At 37.2% G+C, this 22,429-nt stretch overlaps 2 protein-coding genes across 2 annotated transcripts; both read right to left on the bottom strand.

Annotated features, from left to right (window-relative positions):
• Nucleotides 1–753: 753 nt before the first annotated feature.
• On the bottom strand, nucleotides 754–4,046 carry LOC116894589 (vomeronasal type-1 receptor 4-like). The gene is made up of 3 exons (XM_032896308.1): nucleotides 4,034–4,046; nucleotides 3,888–3,932; nucleotides 754–1,686 (listed from the first exon to the last, which is right to left on the bottom strand). The coding sequence occupies exon 3, from the start codon at nucleotides 1,660–1,662 to the stop codon at nucleotides 754–756; it is 909 nt and encodes a 302-aa protein (XP_032752199.1). The 5' UTR covers nucleotides 1,663–1,686; nucleotides 3,888–3,932; nucleotides 4,034–4,046.
• Nucleotides 1,667–22,041, bottom strand: LOC116893476 (vomeronasal type-1 receptor 4-like). The gene is given in 3 exon segments (XM_032895232.1): nucleotides 1,667–1,686; nucleotides 21,182–21,230; nucleotides 21,232–22,041. Coding segments are annotated over 3 exon segments (879 nt in total).
• Nucleotides 22,042–22,429: the final 388 nt, after the last annotated feature.

The following is a 22,429-nucleotide window of genomic DNA, read 5'->3' as shown; positions in this document are numbered from 1 at the left end:
TACAACCTGGATGCCTCAGGATGTTCTTTTAGGCAATAAATAAGGAAAGACCTCAGCTGAATCCTGAGAATGTAAAACAGGAGTCATATTAAAGACATGCCATTTGTATTCAAGCATTTTTGGGCTTGTTTGGGAAAGATTGTGTTTGTTTTTCAGATTACTGGGAGGGGCTCTGATACAGTAATCACAGCATAATCTTCTCCCATAGTTAAGCAGTACAGACCCACCTTTGGACACCAAAGTTATCTATAAGTGGTAGGGATTACATCCCAGCACACTCACAGTATCAGAGACCATTGAAAACTGTATTTATTTGAAGAAATACAGACACAGACAGAAAAATAGACATAGAGCAAGGAAAAAATAAATATGATGTGTCAAAGTCATTACCAAAAATATCAACAAAACATGAATATAGTTGATGTTCTGAGTCAGTTTATCAAGGTTTCAGTAAGTTTTTTTCAGAAATCTAAAATGTACATTCATGTGCTTATATTTAACCTTTGCATGTGTCACAAACAACATGCCATATTATTGCTTGATGTAGGGTTAACACAATCTGAGTGAGCATTCATTTTGCATTTGCCTAGAAATAGATGCATACACATCCTATAACACAAAAGTTTATGCATAAACGCCAATGTTTTGTGTGATAACCCTCCACAATGTACATATGATTCTATGGCATAGGAATTAATAAATAACCATCCATAAGCATTGAATTTATATGCTTCTAGTCATATCAGTTTCTTGTCAATTTCTCGTCCAAGGAACACAGTGGCTAGATGCTATGGAGTAGTGGTTCATGAGCAGAAAGGGACTTACAGCTGGGAAACACCCAGAGATGACTATGGATGTGTTTATGAGTAACCAGCTGGGATTATGAAAGAAAGACAGAAATAGTTGAAAGAGGCAGGAAATTATATAAAAGAACATAAATGTACTCAATTGAAGAAGGATGGTTTTTATAACCCTGGACTCAGTGGATGATTGTGAAGAATGTTTGTTTCTGGGAATGTGCTCCATTTTCTGCTTGTGCCTGTGCAAGATGAGAACAGTAGATATGCTGGCCCAGACCAAGAGTCCCAGATACACAGCATCAGGGAGAGGAAGGAATACAGTATACAAGATTTGTCCAGTTTTGTCAAGACAAGCAGTGCAGAAGCCAAAGTTTTGTAGAATTGTCACATTTCTGTAGCACAATTTTCCACTCATGTAAAAGAGATTATAAGTATTCATGAGGATGTTCAGAATGCAGCAAAGACAAAGAAAGAAGCCACTGACCTTGGATGATTTGGTTTTAAACTCTTCCCACCTGAAGTTCCTGTTGTTGATGGTGTTGGCTTGGAAGACACTCAGCAAACTGCTGCTGCAAATACATGTACTCCTGCCCATTTTATGAAAGTAAAAGAGGAGATTGCATCCCAAATCACTTAGAAAATCTTTAAGCCCAAAAGCTGCCATTGTCTGTGGCAATCCTTTACACAGAAGAGTTAAGAAGTTGGCTACAACTATATAATTCAAAATCCAGTCTGTGGAGTTCAGCTTGTACCTTGAGAAGTAAATCACTAAGTAATTGAAGAAGACAGAAGAATTACCCAGAAGTCCAAATGCAGTCTGTGATAAGAAGATTATACCTAGAGCCATATTCCTGGCTGTCATCTCATCATTTCCTGATGTCTGAACCTAAGGATCAAGGAGGGGAAGATGAGGCATTAATGGCATATCTGTCCTAACAAAATTTCAAATTTTATTTCCATAACAGTGCCACTAAAACCAGTGACAATTCGTATCAATGCAAGTTTTGCAAATGTTTTTTATGATTCTTAAAGCATGCACCATTAAGAAAGGGCTACCTTTATGACATCAGACTTGATAACATGAGCATGCTTCCATCTGTGAGCAGATCATAAATGTGAATTTATAAAGCCCAGAGAAGTGCTGTTTTCCTTTTTACTCTCTGATCAACTATCCCCCTCCTCCCCCCTCTTTTTCTCTCCCACTCCCTCCCCACCACCCCTTCCCTTTCCCAATGCCAATTATCCTGGCCATAGTTCATGGAATTCAACTTATCCACTTATCAGCAGCTTATAAATAAAAGTGCCTATGGCAGAGAGGGGTTAAGGATGTGTAAACTCATGTTCTGACTGTAGGTAAAGTAAGGGCATGAACCTGGCTGAATGGCAATAGAGAGAGCATGGAAAAATATAGCTCACTCTTCTGACTCCTGTTCTCTGGCTTCTTCAAACACTGGAGTTACACATAGTTGCTTATTCTACAGAGCTGCTGAGTTTCACTCTCTGTTGCTTCATGTGCACACGTGAATGTGGACTCTATTTAGCCGGTCAATAAACATTATGAGTGAAAATTTCCATCAACTACACAGTATGTGATATAATTTGACTCAACATGAATTATGTCCGAACTTGAGGACATATGATACCTGTATGATTTCAGAAAATCTTTCCTGGCTCCATGTGAGGAACACAGGTTAGCATTTTACTGAATTGCTAAAAACAATGACATGCATTCAATGTGAGCAAATAAACACCAATACATTTAGATAGAGTGTGATAGAAATAATTTGTGATCATGCTCAGATCACATGTCTAACTCCTGATGAACACGAGCAGAAGCTAAACATATTGTCTATTGGTGTAAGAGTGGGGAAAATTTAAATTTATAAGATGTACATGAAACATTGTGTGTAAAACATGAAATTTGTCTAAGTTGTGAAGTGTGTAAATGTGGACTTTTTTAGACTGTTGCTTTAAGATCACTTCCAGTTCACAGATGAGATTTTATGATGTCAAAACATATTCTATATATCTAGATTTACATATATTTACACTTCTTAGTACTAAATTATTACATTAGGGTAGTTTAATTGTTCCAATTGATATCATTGTTTAGAAAACTATACACTATCTTATAGCTGGCCTCAGGCAGACAGCATTTAGTTCACTGTCCTTTTCTATAAACAAAGAAAAATTATTCAAGGGATCCAACACCATTTGTATTTGCAAAAGATATACAATTATTGTTTCCATTTATTTTGTTTTACCCAAAATTAGGAAAAAGCATATTTCCATTAACACATTGGCAATCATTTCTAAGAATAATTTCAATAATCTTATAAGTTAATAGTAGTTCTTTTCCCAAGAAAAAAATCATCAGGAATACTCTAACACCAATATGAATATATTTTATAATTCACATAATGTAATTAAATGTATCAATATCTTATATTAATGATATATAATTAATAACACTAACAAATAATTAATATAATATTATGTTTCCATGTGTATTTTTATTTTGTTACATGCGTCTTTCTATAATTTAAAACATTTAAACTGCAACTGTTTCATAAACCAATGGTACAATGGGAGGGTTTGGAATATCTGAATGTTGTATTATATTCACTGCATTCACATGCAGTCATACATCTATCACTATTAGCAGTTACCTATGTATACAAACACTAAAAGCATCAAAATGAGTACATTATCATTGTTCAGAAAACAGTACAGATTATTATTTTTTTTTCTTTTTTTTAACTCACACACACTCACACACACACACACACACACTCACACAACAGTACAGATTATTAACCATATTCACCCTCCTCTATTCTGCTCATTTCTGTTCTTTACAATAGCATTTAAATCCTTTTAGTTGATTTTGAGACAACCTTTTAACACAGTTTTCTTTACCATGTAAGTTCTGTCACTATAGAACATATTAAATTATAATTCACGAATTCAGAGTGTCTAGAGCTCTTCGACAATTTACTTTATTTTTTGGAAGTGTCTTTCTGTCCTTGCTAGCTTCAATATACACCCAGGTTCTATTCCTACTCCCTTTTTGTTAGGGGCACTTACCCACACTCTTGACACAGGATTGCCCTTACAAATTCTGCTTGTAGACTGCAATGTAAAACACACAATTCTAGATCTTTTCCGTGATACTGATTTCAGTTCCATAGTCTTTCAGCACAGGATATGTGCTAAAGGGAGTGAGACAGTACCTGGTATATGGCTCTGTGATTCCATGACCTCACCTCCTCTCAGAATTGCAATTACCATTTCACCAGTGAATGTAGCAAGTATGCAGCAGCTGTGTGGAGCAATAAAACTTTTACAAAGATGCCCTTAGTGTAATATTCTTCACAAAACAATTACAAGTTATTGCTTGATCCCTTAAGAGAATATTGCAGAAAATGTGAGTCTGTGTCCTGCACATGAATCCCAGAACCATGCAGTATTCCTGAAGTTATCAGGAAACGCTTTATTTAAAGAAGCTGTGTATGTCTCACTGTTTCTTCCACATGTGCATTTTCACATGTACATGAATTTAGGCATTTCCTATTTGCCCTCAGTCAATTTAGTCATGAGAGATAAAGAAATACGGCAAATATACCTGGGAATAATTTCTATATACCTGTTAGATATTCTTTTAAATTGTTTATTTTGGGGGATTCCTTGTCATATAATCACATGACACACACAAGATAATTATTGCTAACCACATGGATTAAACCTATGGTTTGAATTGATGGCCGTACCAAGAGGGGCTTTTAAATCTAAAAAATCACCTGGTGCTCAAGCTCAGGGACACAGTTTAAAGGCAAAATCTAGAGAGCACGTCATTATTAACATCGATGTCATATTAGTATTAGAGAAATGTGAAATGTTTCTTCCTGGCAAAGCATAGTAATTATTTTTAATATGTCTTAATTCTTTAAATAGCATAAGTTGTTACTGAAGGAGGTACAACTAGCAAATATTTTCTCTGGTTATAGGGGTTGTATGCTCTCTCTGCTTATACTTTCAGTTGGTTTGCAGAAACTTGATACAATCATGCAGTTCTGGGTGTCTCCCATTGACATAGGAGCTAAGCATAAACATGCTACACATATGGGATCACACAATATTAGGCACAGCAGTGTGGTATGGCCATAGATTCCTTTTTATCAATTTTTGGTTTCCTTTCCTGGTGTATGGAAGCTAGTTTCAGATAATTCTGCCCTGTGCTATTGTACTTTTTGTTTTGGGTCTAGTATGTTTATCCTGCAGCATTTTGGAATGAAGTATTGGTATATATGGGCTGGAAATCATGGCCTGAAATAAGGTACTGATATAAAAATACTAGGCTTATTCTATTATGTAACACACAGAGAAAATGAACACAATGTAAAGAATATTAAATCCATTGGGAAAGTTGTGAAGATTGGTTGCTAGAAGGAGATATGGAAGGCTTTTGGAATATCTCCTCTGTTTCCACATTTTTTATTCTGACTCCCCCCATAGGTGAATGTATTCTTTGAAGATGGTAGAATACATATGATTTCCACTTGGAAAGTGGAACTCCATGAGACAGCTTCTATCAGGTATTCATTCATCAGGTATGATGAATGGCAATTAGCCAAGAATGAGGATGTGTGTGGTCATTCACCCTTCATCCATGTTCCTGTAAGTCAGTCTAACAAACACAGGATGATAAAATTCTACTTGGGTGGATTTCCTACTTTCATCAGTCATGTGTATCATGTCAGATGTAAAAAATGTATTTACTCATGGAACCCAGGAAATGTTAATACAATAAAATGTGACCAAATGTAAGTCATGATAGAATCAAAAGTTATTTTGGGTAGATGTATTGCAGAGCCGCTGCAATGATAAACAAAACATGAAACTGAGTCTTCTTCATTCAAAAATTCATCTATGGGTACAAAGATGTTGACTTTTTCCCATTTTATGCAACAGTACTTCTTTTTTCTAAGATAATGATTACCTGGGCTTTTCTCTTAGTAGAAACATCCAAATGTTTCTGCTAATCATTCGAAACCACTTGGATATAGAATGTGAAGCAATATCTGGAGTGACCATCTTTCTGTGTTATAAATTCTGTTGCTTCCAGGATTAATGAAAGTCTCAGACGTGAATGTTGGAATGTCCTGAAATTATTGGCAGGACTACAGCATGCACTATAGAACCTGAAAGTAGCAAATATAGAACGATATTTTCCTGTCAAGCAGCTCTAGAAAATTTTCTTTAGCAAAACTAGGAATTCCTGAAGAGAAAGGGTTCCCAAAAAACCACATTCTCATGGTGTGTTTATAGCAAGAAACTGGATAAAAGAAAAATTGTGCAACTGTGTTCCATGTTTTCATGATTTGACAGTTATGGCCCTAATATTTGATGGAATTTTAGAAGGTGACTTTCACTGAGTCTCATTTGCCTAGTTACTAGGCATGAGTCTAACCATAGGGTTAATAGAACTGCAAATTTAATAAAACTTACAATATAACTGTACATTCTCTGTATTGTTAATAGTTGTTTAAAGACGAATTTGAGTGAAGAAAAAGGCTATTGAATAAATAATGATATAGCTTAAAACATAACATCACATCATGGAGATATCTCTCAGTGGTAAGAGGTACTTGCTGCTCCCATAGATGACCTATTTCCTTGCATCATGAAAACAGTATGTTTCATTATTTTTTTATATTTTGAATTTTTCTTTCAATCAATATCAGTTTATCTAATAATTAAAAATTGTTAAAATATATTGCACCATTGTCTTGTTTTTGTTAATATTATGTCTTAGTATATTTAATATTAACTAATACAGAGAATATAATTTTATCAAAAACACCATCCATTCCCTCGCTTCTAATTCATCACACATCTTTGTACTATTTATCCCACATAAATCATGTGCATTTTATTATCACTTATTTACTTATTATTGCCTATAAAAGTATGGATGTAAGATCATCTACTGTGCCATCATTAACTCTTCAAGAATCATATCCCTGGAGAAAAGTGAATTTATTCTGCAATAAACATCAACTGCCAATAAGTGTTCAGATTAGTTCGAAAATGACCAGATCTGCTCTTATGTACAATAGATTTTTGCTGGTTGTTATTGTAAATTATTGTTTATGAATTCACACCTGTTGGGGATTTACATGTGGAACTTTTCTCTCCTGTTTGAAAAACACCTTGTTATGACAGATTTATACTTCTGGCTCTTTTATTTTATTTTATTTTATTTATTAATTGAGTATTTCTTATTTACATTTCGAATGTTTTTCCCTTTCCCGGTTTCCGGGCAAACATCCCCCTAATCCCTCCCCCTCCCCTTCTTTATGGGTGTTCCTCTCCTCACCCTACCCCCATTGCCACCCTCCCCCCAACAATCACGTTCACTGTGGGTTCAGTCTTAGCAGGACCAAGGGCTTCCCCTTCCACTGGTGATCTTACTAGGATATTCAATGCTACCTATGAGGTCAGAGTTCAGGGTCAGTCCATGTATAGTCTTTAGGTAGTGGCTTAGTCCTTGAAAGCTCTAGTTGCTTGGCATTGTTGTTCATAAGGGGTCTCGAGCCCCTTCAAGCTCTTCCAGTTCTTTCTCTGATTCCTCCAACGGGGGTCCCATTCTCAGTTCAGTGGTTTGCTGCTGGCATTCGCCTCTGTATTTGCTGTATTCTGGCTGTGTCTCTCAGGAGAGATCTACATCCGGCTCCTGTTGGCCTGCACTTCTTTGCTTCATCCATCTTGTCTAATTGGATGGCTGTACATGTATGGGCCACATGTGGGGTAGGCTCTGAATGGGTGTTCCTTCTGTGTCTGTTTTAATCTTTGCCTCTCTATTCCCTGCCAAGGGTATTCTTGTTCCCCTTTTAAAGAAGGAGTGAAGCATTCACATTTTGATCATCCGTCTTGAGTTTCATGTGTTCTGTGCATCTAGGGTAATTCAAGCATTTGGGCTAATAGCCACTTATCAATGAGTGCATACCATGTATGTCTTGCTGTGATTGGGTTAGCTCACTCAGGATGATATTTTCCAGTTCCAACCATTTGCCTACGAATTTCATAAAGTCGTTGTTTTTGATAGCTGAGTAATATTCCATTGTGTAGATGTACCATATTTTCTGTATCCATTCCTCTGTTGAAGGGCATCTGAGTTCTTTCCAGCTTCTGGCTATTATAAATAAGGCTGCTATGAACATACTGGAGCATGTGTCTTTTTATATGTTGGGGCATCTTGTGGGTATATGCCCAAGAAAGGTATAGCTGGATCCTCAAGTAGTTCAATGTCCAATTTTCTGAGGATCCTCCAGACTGATTTCCAGAATGGTTGTACCAGTCTGCAATCCCACCAACAATGGAGGAGTGTTCCTCTTTCTCCACATCCTCGCCAGCATTTGTTGTCACCTGAGTTTTTGATCTTAGCCATTCTCACTGGTGTGAGTTGAAATCTCAGGGTTGTTTTGATTTGCATTTCCCTTATGACTAAAGATGTTGACCATTTCTTTAGGTGTTTCTCAGCCAATCGGCATTCCTCAGCTGTGAATTCTTTGTTTAGTTCTGAACCCCATTTTTTAATAGGGTTATTTGACTCCATGCAGTCTAACTTCTTGAGTTCTTTTTATATTTTGGATATAAGGCCTCTATCTGTTGTAGGATTGGTAAAGATCTTTTCCCCATCTGTTGGTTGCCATTTTGTCCTAACCACAGTGTCCTTTGCCTTACAGAAGCTTTGCAGTTTTATGAGATTCCATTTGTCAATTCTTGATCTCAGAGCATAAGCCATTGGTGTTTTGTTCAGGAAATTTTTTCCAGTGCCCATGTGTTCGAGATGCTGCCCTAGTTTTTCTTCTATTCGTTTGAGTGTATCTGGTTTGATGTAGAGGTCCTTGATCCACTTGGACTTAAGCTTTGTACACGGTGATAAAAATTGGATCGATTTGCATTCTTATACATGTTGACCTCCAGTTGAATCAGCACCATTTGGCGAAAATGCTATCTTTTTTCCATTGGATGGTTTTGGCTCCTTTGTCAAAAATCAGGTGCCCATAGGTGTGTGGGTTCATTTCTGGGTCTTCAATTCTGTTCCATTGGTCTATCTGTCTGTCTCTGTACCAATACCATGCAGTTTTTATCACTATTGCTCTGTAATACTGCTTGAGTTCAGGGATAGTGATTCCCCCTGAAGTCCTTTTATTGTTGAGGATAGTTTTAGCTATCCTGGGTTTTTTGTTATTCCAGATGAATTTGCAAATTGTTCTGTCTAACTCTTTGAAGAATTGGATTGGTATTTTGATGGGGATTGCATTGAATCTGTAGATCGCTTTTGGTAAAATGGCCATTTTACTATATTAATCCTGCCAATCCATGAGCATGGGAGATCTTTCCATCTTCTGAGGTCTTCTTCAATTTCTTTCTTCAGAGTCTTGAAGTTCTTATTGTACAGATCTTTTTACTTGCTTGCTTAAAGTCACACCGAGGTACTTAATATTGTTTGGGTCTAGTATGAAGGGTGTCGTTTCCCTAATTTCTTTCTTGGCCTGTTTCTCTTTTGGGTAGAGGAAGGCTACTGATTTATTTGAGTTAATTTTATACCTAGCCACTTTGCTGAAGTTGTTTATCAGCTTTAGTAGTTCTCTGGTGGAACTTTGGGATCACGTAAATATACTATCATATCATCTGCAAATAGTGATATTTTGACTTCTTCTTTACTGATCTGTATCCCCTTGATCTCCTTTTGTTGTCTGATTGCTCTGGCTAGAACTTCAAGAACTATATTGAATAAGTAGGGAGAGAGTGGGCAGCCTTGTCTAGTCCCTGATTTTAGTGGGATTGCTTCAAGTTTCTCTCCATTTAGTTTAATGTTAGCAACTGGTTTGCTGTATATGGCTTTTACTATGTTTAGGTATGGGCCTTGAATTCCTATTCTTTCCAGGACTTTTATCATGAAGGGGTGTTGAATTTTGTCAAATGCTTTCTCAGCATCTAATGAAATGATCATGTGGTTTTGTTCTTTCAGTTTGTTTATATAATGGATCACGTTGATGGTTTTCTGTATATTAAACCATCCCTGCATGCCTGGGATGAAGCCTACTTGATCATGTTGGATGATTGTTTTGATGTGCTCTTGGATTCGGTTTGCCAGAATTTTATTGAGTATTTTTTGCGAATATTCATAAGGGAAATTGGTCTGAAGTTCTCTTTCTTTGTTGGGTCTTTGTGTGGTTTAGGTATAAGAGTAATTGTGGCTTCATAGGAATTCGGTAGTGCTCCATCTGTTTCAATTTTGTGGAATAGTTTGATAGTATTGGTATGAGGTCTTCTATGAAGGTCTGATAGAATTCTGCACTAAACCCGTCTGGACCTGGGCTCTTTTTGGTTGGGAGACCTTTTAATGACTGCTTCTATTTCCTTAGGAGTTATGGGATTGTTTAACTGGTTTATCTGTTCCTGATTTAACTTCGGTACCTGGTATCTGTCTAGGAAATTGTCCATTTCCTGCAGATTTTCAAGTTTTGTTGAATATAGGCTTTTATAGTAAGATCTGATGATTTTTTGAATTTCCTCTGAATCTGTAGTTATGTCTCCCTTTTCATTTCTGATTTTGTTAATTTGGACACACTCTCTGTGTCCTCTCGTTAGTCTGGCTAAGGGTTTATCTATCTTGTTGATTTTCTCAAAGAACCAACTTTTGGTTCTGTTGATTCTTTCTATCGTCCTTTTTGTTACTATTGGCTGATTTCAGCTCTGAGTTTGATTATTTCCTGCCTTCTACCCTCCTGGGTGTATTTGCTTCTTTTTTTTCTAGAGCTTTTAGGTGTGCTGTCAAGCTGCTGACATATGCTCTTTCCTGTTTCTTTCTGCAGGCACTCAGCGCTATGAGTTTTCCTCTTAGCACAGCTTTCATTGTGTCCCATAAGTTTGGGTATGTTGTTCCTTCATTTTCATTAAATTCTAAAAAGTTTTTAATTTCTTTCTTTATTTCTTCCTTGACCAGGTTATCGTTGAGTAGAGCATTGTTCAACTTCCACGTATATGTGAGCTTCTTCCCTTATTATTATTTAAGACCAGCTTTAGGCTGTGGTGGTCTGATAACACGCATAGGATTATTTCTATCTTTCTGTACCTGTTGAGGCCTGTTTTTTGACAAATTATATGGTCAATTTTGGAGAAAGTACCATGAGGAGCTGAGAAGAAGGTATATCCTTTTACTTTAGGATAGAATGTTCTATAAATATCCGTTAAGTCCATTTGGCTCATGACTTCTCCTCATCTGTCTACGTCTCTGTTTAATTTCTGTTTCCATGATCTGTCCATTGATGAGAGTGGGGTGTTGAAATCTCCTACTATTATTGTGTGAGGTGCAATGTGTGTTTTGAGCTGTAGTAAGGTTTCTTTCACATATGTAGGTGCCCTTGTATTTGGGGCATAGATAATTAGGATTGAGAGTTCATATTGGTGGATTTTTTCCGTTGATGAATATGAAGTGTCTTTCCTTATCTTTCTTGATTACTTTTAGTTGAAAATTGATTTTATTTGATATTAGAATGGCTACTCCAGCTTGCTTCTTCTGACCATTTGCTTGGAAAGTTGTTTTCCAGCCTTTCACTCTGAGGTAGTGTCTGTCTTTGTCACTGATGTGTGTTTCCAGTAGGCAGGAGAATGCAGGGTCCTCATTGTGTATCCAGTTTGTTAATCTATGTCGTTTTATTGGGGAGTTGAAACCATTGATGTTGAGAGATATTAAGGAATAGTGATTGTTGCTTCCTGTTATATTCATATTTGGATGTGAGTTTATGTTTGTGTGCTTTTCTTCTCTTTGTTTTGTTGCCAAGATGATTAGTTTCTTGCTTTTTCTAGGGTGTAGCTTGCCTCCTTTTGTTGGGCTTTACCATTTATTATCCTTTGTAGTGCTGGATTTGTAGAAAGTTATTATGTAATTTTGGTTTTGTCATGGAATATCTTGGTTTCTCCATCTATGTTAATTGAGAGTTTTGCAGGATACAGTAACCTGGGCTGGCATTTGTGTTCTCTTAGGGTCTGTATGACATTTGTCCAGGATCTTTTGGATTTCATAGTCTCTGGCGAAAAGTATGGTGTGATTCTGATAGGTCTGCCTTTATATGTTACTTGACCTTTTTCCCTTACTGCTTTTAATATTCTTTCTTTATTTTGTTCATTTGGTGTTTTGACTATTATGTGTCGGGAGGTGTTTCTTTTCTGGTCCAATCTATTTGGAGTTCTGTAGGCTTCTTGTATGCCTATGGGTATCTCTTTTTTTAGGTTAGGGAAGTTTTCTTCTATGATTTTGTTGAAAATATTTACTGGTCCTTTGAGCTGGGAGTCTTCACTCTCTTCTATACCTATTATCCTTAGGTTTGATCTTCTCATTGATTCCTGGATTTCCTGTATGTTTTGGACCAGTAGCTTTTTCTGCTTTACATTATCTTTGACTGTTGAGTCGATGATTTCTATGGAATCTTCTGCTCCTGAGATTCTCTCTTCTATCTCTTGTATTCTGGTGGTGATGCTTGTATCTATGGCTCCTTGTCTCTTCCTTTGGTTTTCTATATCCAGGGTTGTTTCCATGTGTTCTTTCTTGATTGCTTCTATTTCCATTTTTAATTCCTTTAATTGTTTGATTGTGTTTTCCTGGAATTCTTTCAGGGATTTTTGTGATTCCTTTGTAAAGGCTTCTACTTGTTTATTTATGTTTTCCTGGAATTCTTCAGGGATTTTTGTGATTCCTCTCTGTAGGCTTCTACTTGTTTACTTATGTTTTCCTGTTTTTCTCTAAGGGAGTTCTTCATGTCTTTCTTGAAGTCCTCCGGCATCATGATCAAATATGATTTTGAAACTGGATCTTGCTTTTCTGATGTGTTTGAATATTCCGTGTTTGCTTAGGTGGGAGAATTGGGCTCTGATGATGCCATGTAGTCTTGCTTTCTGTTGCTTGGGTTCCTGAGCTTGCCTCTCACCATCAGATTATCTCTAGTGTTACTTTGTTCTGCTATTTCTGACAGTGGTTAGACTGTCCTATAAGCCTGTGTGTCAGGAGCGTTGTAGACCTGTTTTCCTGTTTCCTTTTAGCCAGTTATGGGGACAGAATGTTCTGCTTTGGGGCATATAGTTTTTCCTATCTACAGGTCTTCTGCTTTTCCCATGGGCCTGTGTCTTGAGTTCACCAGGCAGGTCGCTTGGAGCAGAAAAGTTGGTCTTACCTGCGGTCCCGAGGCTCAAGTTTGCTCGTGGGGTGTTGCGGCAGCAACCAGGGAGTTCTGTGCCGTCCTTTCGGGGAGCTTCCATGCACCAGGGTTCCAGATGGCGTTTGGTGTTTTCCTCTGGAGTCAGAGATGTGGGCCGAGTGTAGACTCTTCTTGTTTCCCAGGCGTGTCTGCCTCTCTGAAGGTTTATCTCTCCCTCCCACGGGATTTGGGTGCAGAGAACTGTTTATTGGGTCCGTCTCTTCCCGTTCCAGAGGTGTCTCAGAAGCAGCGGATTTCCTGCTCCTGTGCCCTTATCCAAGGGAACCCAGAGGCCCTATACAGTTTCCTCTTGGGCCAGGGATGTGGGCAGGGGTGGGCAGTGTTGGTAGTCTCTTCTGCTCTGCAGACTGAGGATTGCCCACCTGTCTCAGCGTTGAGCTCTCTCTCCCACGGGGTTTGGGAGCATATACTTCTGGCTCTTATAAACCTACTTTTCACTCCTTTCCAATGTTCCCATTTTGGGAAACAATATTATACAGATGTCCCATTTAGAGATAAGCACTCAACATTCACTTACGTTCTGCAGATAAAACAGAGCATTCTTGTGTTCCTCTGTATATGTAGATATATGTCCTATTTTTATATGTGGAGTGGGCTCACAGGATTTTTGAGACTGATATCTTTACATTGTTATATCTCAACATTGAACTCAGGACATCAAGATTCCAAAAAAATAACATAAACCAGGAGATACTACCCCTTCTCAACTCCTACTTTTTGTCTTCTAAATTCAGTTTAACCATGAAGACCAACTTTCCTTCACTATGTTTTTTCGTATTTGTCTTTTATATATTTTTTTGTTTTTTAAATTTCCTTTTATACAGAGCCTTCTGTGGTCACAGAGACTTTAATAAAGTTGTGCTTTGCCCTGCCTCATCTTTCTCAAAATTAAAGATTTTTAGGATTTCCAATTGTTTTTATTTATTCTTCTCATTATGCTTTATCCAAGGGCTCTAATTTGCCCCACATAGATCACTAATGCCCCATTTCTATATTGTCCTCTAATGTTTATATCTTGATCAAATTCTATCTATTCTTATTCTACATATTTACTTTCTTTTTTTTCTCCATCTTTATTTACTTGGGTATTTCTTATTTACATTTCGATTGTTATTCCCTTTCCAGGTTTTCGGGCCAACATCCCCCTAACCCCTCCTCCTCCCCTTCTATATGGGTATTCCCCTCCCCATCCTCCCCCCATATTTACTTTCTTATCACATTCTCAAATAACTTAAATGTCAGGATAGTAATCATAATATTACTTCCAGTTATAAAATTAATGGATTATGAGAAGTGTGTGCTCTTTAACAGAATCTTATGGTAACCTCATGGTGGCTTTGCCTTTGGTAGTGACTATTTCTATAGACAGTATTCTATTCTAAGGGTAGTCCTTGGGATGGCCCAATGCCATTGTTAATCCTATCAATTGATCAAGACAGAAAATCAAGAGAAGGAAATCTTTACCTTTCTAAAACCTAATCCCACTCTATTTCTCAATCATTTTCATGTAAAGAATGACTATGGTAAGGAGGAACTTTTTTCTATAGTTCTTATATAGAACATTGTCAGCTCAAGTGGTATAAACACTGTTAAGACATTCAAATAAAATTCAGTCTGTGCATTATATTCTGAATATCATGAATCCTGTGGCAAGAAAATGGTCTAGTGATGATTTAATCCCAAGATAATCCTGGGTCTGTGGTGTTAATTAACTGTTACATACATTTAGCAGGACAGGTGAAGTCAATTATTTAAGATGATGCAGCCAATACAGGTGAGGCAGATTTTAAGAAAGATTATCAAAACATCTTTAAAACACTATGATCTCCTATACTGCCTATAAATATGACAACCCTTCACTAGGCTACAGCACAAACCATCTCTTTCCTTAGGCTACCATATCAGGCTACAATTTTCATGAATTATTTACATTTAAATATTAATTTTATTTCAGATTATTTATCCAATAGATCTTGAAATAAGAATATTTAGTGTTGAGAAAATATCCTGTACACACATCATTAAACTTCATAGAATCTAATTAACAAAACAATTGCTTGTTTTCCTTCCTAATTCTATCCATATTTAACATCAGGATTATTGTAAGAAACATTAATATTATACTTAGAACTGCAGAAGTGCATACAATCTTGAGAGATCAGGGGAGACCATCACTCCTGCTCACATTCCTGGCCCAAGACAAACCCACCTGGAGCCCTCTAGACACAGGAACTTAGTTGTCGGGGACAGGATCCTTCAGGTTTCTGCCTCCTCCTGAAACAAACCAGGTCCCACAGCTCTCTGTACCTAGATCCCATGGGGAAGAGAGCTGTACTCTCAGGAGGGCAGACAATAATGAGAACTCAGGGAAGACTGCCACTTCTGTTTACATTCCTGGCCAAAGAGGAACATGCCTAGTGCTCTCTAGGCAGAGAAACCTAGGAGCAGTCAGCAACAGGATCCTTCTGGTTTCCACTTGTACCTAGAGCTAAACCTGTGATACAGCACTCTGTACCCAGATTCTGCTGAAAGAAAGACAGACTCCAGGAGTGCTGACACACAGGCTTAAGGAGTGTCAAGTCACTGTCACAGCAAGATCAACTAAAACCAGAGATAATCAGATGATGAGAGGCAAGCAAAGGAGCCTAAGCAACAGAAACCAAGACTACTTAGCATCACTAGAGTCATAGATGCAAGCATTGCCAAAAGAATAGAAGAGATAGAAGAAAGAATCTCAGGGGCAGAAGACGCCATACAAAACATTGACATAATAGTCAAAGAAAATGTAAAACAAAACAAAACAAAACAAAACAAAAAGCTCCTAACAAATACATCCAGGAAATCTAGGACACAATGAGAATATCAAATCTAAGAATAATAGTTATAGAAGAAATAAAGATTCCCAAATTATAGGGCCAGTAAATACCTACAACAAAATTATAGAAGAAAATTTCCATAACCCAATGAAAGAGGTGACATAAACATATAAGAAGCCCCTACAACTCCAAATAGATTGAACCAGAAAAGAAATTCCACCTACCACATATAGTCAAAACACCAAACACACAAAACAAAGAAAGAATATTAAAAGCAGTAAGGGAAAAAGGTCATATAACATAGAAAAGCAGACCTATCAGAATTATACCAGATTTCGCACAAGAGACTATGAAAGCTCGAAGATCCTCAAGAAACCAAGATATTCCATGACAAAACTAAATTTGCACAAAATCTTACTACAAATCCAGCCCTACAAAGGATAATAAATGATAAACACCAACACAAAGAGGGAAACTATACCCTAGAAAAAGCAAGAATGTTCCTTGCAATGAAACCAAAAGAAGAGAGACACATAAACGTAATTCCACCTCTAAGAACAAAAATAAGAGGAAACAACAATCACTATTTCTTAATATCTCGTAACATCAGTTGACTCCATTCCTCAATAAAAAGACACAGACTAAAAGACTGGATATGTAAAGAGGACCCTACATTTTGCTGCATTCAGGAAACACACCTCAGAGACAAAGACAGACACTACCTGAGAGTAAAACAACTTTCCAAGCAAATGGTCCCAAGAAACATGCTGGAGTAGCCATTCTAATTTCGAATAAAATCAACTTTCAACGAAAAGTCATCAAAAAAGATAAGGAAGGACACTTCATATTCATCAAAGGAAGAATCAACCAAGATGAACTCTCAATTCTGAATATCTATGCTCCAAATGCAAAGGCACCTACATTCATAAAAGAAACCTTAGTAAGCTCAAAGCACACAATGTATCTCACACAATAATAGTAGATTTCAACACCTTACTCATTAAAGGACAGATCATAGAAACATAAATTAAACAGAGACATAGAGAATCTAACAGAAATTTTGAACCAAATGGACTTAGCAGATATTTATAGAACATTTCATCCTAAAAAAAAAGAATAAACCTTCTTCTCTGCACCTCATGGTACCTTCTGCAAAATTGATGATATAATGGGTCACAAAACAGGCCTCAACAGATACCAGACAACTCAATGATAAGTAGTTCAAGGAAGAAATAAAGAAATTTAAGACTTCCTTTTTATTTAGCTTATTGTTGGGTTTCTGGAGTGTAGTGGAGCATGGGTACTGTGTTTTTTATTGCTGATATGTATTTATAAACGTGTACATACCATGCATATCTTTTGATGTCTGGGTTATCTCATTCAGGATGACATTCTGAAGCTCCCTCAATTTGCCTTCGAAATCTGTTGCATGTAATTTTATAAGCCAAGCTTGCTCCTTCATGGGAGCTCTGCCTGAGCTCTTTTAACCTCTCACTTGTAGTTCCACCAAGCTACCAACAACCACCCTTGTCTCACTCAGCTCCCATGTCTAGCTCTCCTTGTCTCCACTTGCTCCTTGATCAGTGCCAGAAATGGCCATCTCGCCCAGCTCCCACAGCTGCCTAGTTAAGCCACCCAAATGCATCCATCCTATGGTCCAGGCAATTGGCTCTGTTGACTGCCAATGATTGCTCTTTGGTTGTGCTCTCTTTTTCCTGTCCACCTGCGTCATCACGGATGGAAAGCACCAGACAGTATTTTTATCATTGTTGTTGTTGTTCTTTTTTGTTAATTGGATAATTTTATTTACATTTCAAATGTTATTCCCTTTCTGTAAGTCTTATCCCCTCCCCCTTCTTCTATAAGGTTGTTCCCCTCCCCATCCGCCACACCTTCATGCCCACCCCGGACATTCCCCTACACTGGGGGCTCAACCTCCTTTTGTTGTCTGATTGCTCTTGCTAGGACTTCGAGTACTATATTGAGTAACTAGGAAGAAAGTAGGCAGCCTTGTCTAGTCCCTGATTTCAGTGGGACTGCTTCAAGTTTTTCTCCATTTAGTTTAATATTGACTACTGGTTTGCTGCATATTGCTTTTACTATGTTTAGGTATGGGCCTTGAATTCCTGATCTTTCTAGGACTTTTATCATGAAGGGGTGTTGAATTTTTTCAAATGCTTACTCAGTATCTAATGAAATGATCATGTGGTTTTTATTTTTGAGTTTGTTTATATTGTGGATTATGTTGATGCATTTCCATATATTAAACCATCCCTAAATCCCTGGGATAAAGTCTACTAGATCATGATGGATGATTGTTTTGATTTATTCTTGGATTTGGTTTATAAGAATTGTATTGAGTATTTTTGCATCGATATTCATAAGCAAAAGTGGTCTGAAGTTCTCTTTTGTGTGATTTAGGTATAAGCATAATTGTGGCTTCATAGAAGGAGTTGCGTAGTGCTCCATTTGTTTCTATTTCGTGGAATAGTTTGGACAGTATTGGTATGAGGTCTTCTATGAAGGTCTGATAGAATTCTGGACTAAACCCATCTGGTCCTGAGCTCTTTTTGGTTGGGAGACTTTTAATAACTGCTTCTATTCTTTTAGAAGTTACGGGATTGTTTAGATGGTTTATTTGTTCCTGATTTAACATTGTTTCCTGGTATTTGTCTAGAAAATTGTCAATTTCCTGTAGATTTTCCAGTTTTGTTGAATATAGGCTTTTGTAATAGGATCTGATGATTTTTATATTTAATAACTGAACATTATTTCATTGTATGGATGCACCATATTTTCTTTATCTATTCTTCATTTAAAGTACATGTAGTTTGTTTCCAGTTTCTGGCTATTATGAATAGAGCTGTTAAGAACACAGTTGAGAAAGTGTCTTTGTGGAATGATGGAGCATCTTTTGGGTATATGGCCAGGAATGGTAGATGTGGGTCTTAAGGTAGAATTATTCCTAGGTTTCTAAAAATAAAAGCAAAAAAACAAAAAACTCACCAAATCGATTTCCAAAGGGGTTGAATAAGTTTGCACTCCTACCAGCAATGGAGGAGTGTTTCCTTTGCTCCAGATTCTTATCACCACCATATGTTCTCTCTTGAGTTTTTTTTTTATCTTAGCAATTCTGACAGGTCCAAGATGGAATATCAACATTGTTTTGATTTCCATTTCCCTGATGGCTAAGGACTGTGAACATTTCTTTAAATGCTCCTTGGCTATTTGATATATGTTTGTTGAAAATTCTCTTCTTAACTCTGTACCCCACTTTTATATAGGGTTTTAGGTTGTTGGTGTCTAAACTCTTGAGTTCCTTATAAATTTTGGATATTAGCCCTCCCTCAGATGTAGGTATAGTGAAGAGCCTTTCCCAATCCGTAGACTTCTGTTTTGTCCTATTGACAGTGTATTTGCCTTACAGTTTTTTGTTTTTTTTTGTTTTTGTTTTTTTTTGGTTTCATGAGGTACCAATTATAAATTATTGACCTTAGAGCCTGGGACACTGTGTTCTGATTAGGAAACTTCTTCCTGTACCAATTTTTTTCAGAGTTATTTTCCACTTTCCGTTCTATGAGATTTAATGTATCTAGTTTTATGTTGAGAGGCCTTGATCCACTTATCTTGAGTTTTGTGCAAGTTGATTAAGATGTATCTCTTTTCATTCTCGTATACGTACACATTCAGTTAAACCAGTACCATTTATTGAAGTTGCTTTCTTTTTCCCATGGCATAATTTAGATTCATTATCAAATATCATGTGTCCATAGGTGTACAGGTTTATTTCTGGGTCTTTGATTTTATTTAAATGATCAAAATATATGTTTCTGTCACAATGTCAATATGTTTTTTTAATCACTATTGCTCAGGGATGATGATTCCTCCAGAAGTCCTTTTATTGTTCAGGATTATTTCAGCTATCCCTGGTTTTTTTGTTTCTTATATGAAGGTGGAAATTGCTCTTTCGGATCTATAAAAACTGTGTGGTAACTTTGAAGGGAATTAAATAGAATCTTTAGATTGCTCTTGGTAATCTGGTCACAAAAGATCACACATGGTATGCATTTACTGATAAGTGGTTATTAGCCCAAAAGCTTGGAATACCCAAGATACAATTCACAGACCATATGAAGCTCAAGAAGGAAGACCAAAATGTGGATGCTTCAGTCCTTCTTAGAAGAAGGAACAAAATACCCATGGGAGGAAATACAGGGACAAAGAGTGGAACACAGACTACCCTACCTGGAATCTGTCCCATATGCAGCAGCCAAACCCAGTCACTATTGTTGATGACAAGAAGTACTTGCTGACAGGAGCCTGATATGGATGTCTCCTGAGAGGCTCTGCCAGAATCTTACTGATACAGGTGAGGATGCTTGCAGCTAACCATCAGACTAAGCATGGAGACCCAAATGGAGGAGTGAGAGAAAGGACTGAAGGAGCTAAAGGAATTTGCAACAACATCAACTGACCAAGACTTCACTGAGCTCCCAGGGACTAAACTACCAAACAAAGAGTACACCTGAAGGGACCCATGGTTCCAGACGCATATGTAGCAGAGGATGGCATTGACTCGCATCAACGGAAGGATAAGCCCATGGTCCTGTGAAGGCTCATTTTTCCAGTGTAGGGGAATGCCAGGGTGTTGAGGTGGAAGTGGGTGGATGAGAGTGGAAGCATCCTCATAGAAGCAGGAGAAAGGGGATGGGGGGACTGGAAAAGGGGATAACATTTGAAACAAATACATAAAATATCTAATAAAAATGCAAAATATTGTAAAAAAGTAAAAGAAGTCTTCCACTATTTTTGTGTGTGGTAAGATGGATGCTTTGATATTTAGTAAAGTTTCTTTTATGAAGGTGGGTACTCTTGCATTTGGGGAATAGATGTTCAAACTGTAATTCTAGGTGTTGATGTCTAAATACCAGTGTAAAAACTAAAAATGACAAGATAACTATCAAGCACTTTGATCTGAATTATATATAAGACTGTCATTATTTTATTATTATAATGTATTTAAAATTTGTGAAAAACATAATTCTTCATGGTAAAACATCATTTGAGATACTCAAATATACTTACAATATAGCATGCAAGTTTTATATGTGAGTCTGTGGCAGATCATACTCACATTTCTTATGTTCAATTGCACCAATTACTCCATGTATACTGGTGAGCGAAGACTAAATTTATCAGTAATATAAACGATCTATTTTTGCCCATATAATTATTATATTCTATTTCTTACATAAGCAAAAAAAAATTAAGATTTTACGTGAGCCCAGGCTCATAATCAAAAAGGGACTCACAACTGGGAAACCACCAGAAGACAGAAGAAAGTGCAGACAGATTTACCATGAACTCATCTGGATTGTACATAAGAGCTAAATTGACTTGGAAGAGACACGAGCGTGTATAAAAGCAGAGAAAGGTGCTCACCAAGAGCAGAATAGTCTTTGTGGCTTTTGACTCAGGGGACGACCTGGGGGGAGAATTGTTCCTGTGAATGTGCTTCATTCTCTGATTGTGTCTGTAAAGGATGGAAATCAGATAGCCACTGGAACAGAGTATCAATTTCATGAACATGACATCTGTGCCTGTGAGTAATACTGCATGAAACATGTCCAGAGATTTGGACCCAAAACCTTTAAGGCTTGTGATGTTTCTATGACTCCATCTTGATGTCAAGTCCATAGGAAATGCAATGTTTATAGTGAAGGACAAGATCCAGCTCAGGGATACACATGAAGCAATGAAACTTGGAGATTTGAGTCTAAGATTTGTCCATCTGGAGGACTTAGGACTAATTGTGATGACCTGGAAGACACTCAAGAAGCTGGTGCTGTTCATGATTACATTCCTCCCTACTCTGTGAAGGTAAACAAGTAGTTTGCACCCCAAATCATCAAGGAAGTTTTTCAAGCCAAAGGCACCCATTATCTGTTGCAATCCATTACACAGCAAAGTTAAAAGGTTTGCTACAACCAAGTGCTGCATGATCCAGTCTGTGAACCTTAACTTGCATCCAGTGAGGTGAAGAAACAGATAATGGCAGAGGAGAGAAAAATTGCCTAGGACTCCAACCACCATCTGAACTAAGAAGATCACCCCTATGGCCACACCAGTGGCTGCCATTCTCTCAGTTCTTGTTTACTGATCCTGAAGTTGTGCATAAGTAATATAAGCCCAGACTTTAATCACAGGCTGAATGTACGATGTGAAACTCAATTTCCCAATTCGTAAGTAGTCTCTTGGTTTGGTTATTTTACTTTTTTTTGGTTTTAGAGTAAACTGCTATTTCAAAGAATTGCTTTATAACTGTAGATACTTTACAGTGTACACTTACCTGCTATGAAGGCAGCATTTATGTTTTCATGTATTTCAATGTATTCAAAATTACTGCTACAACTGATACTACACAGGTAAAGAGATTTTCTTGATTATATACCTTTATATTCATGGTTGGTTAGTGTTCAAAATAGGACTTAAAAATGACTGAGTGCAGATGTACAATATCCAGGAC

The sequence above is a fragment of the Rattus rattus genome, chromosome 2 (assembly GCF_011064425.1).
Source record: "Rattus rattus isolate New Zealand chromosome 2, Rrattus_CSIRO_v1, whole genome shotgun sequence".
Classification (NCBI taxonomy): Eukaryota; Metazoa; Chordata; class Mammalia; order Rodentia; family Muridae; genus Rattus; species Rattus rattus.
This window is presented reverse-complemented; position numbering and strand designations above follow the sequence as displayed.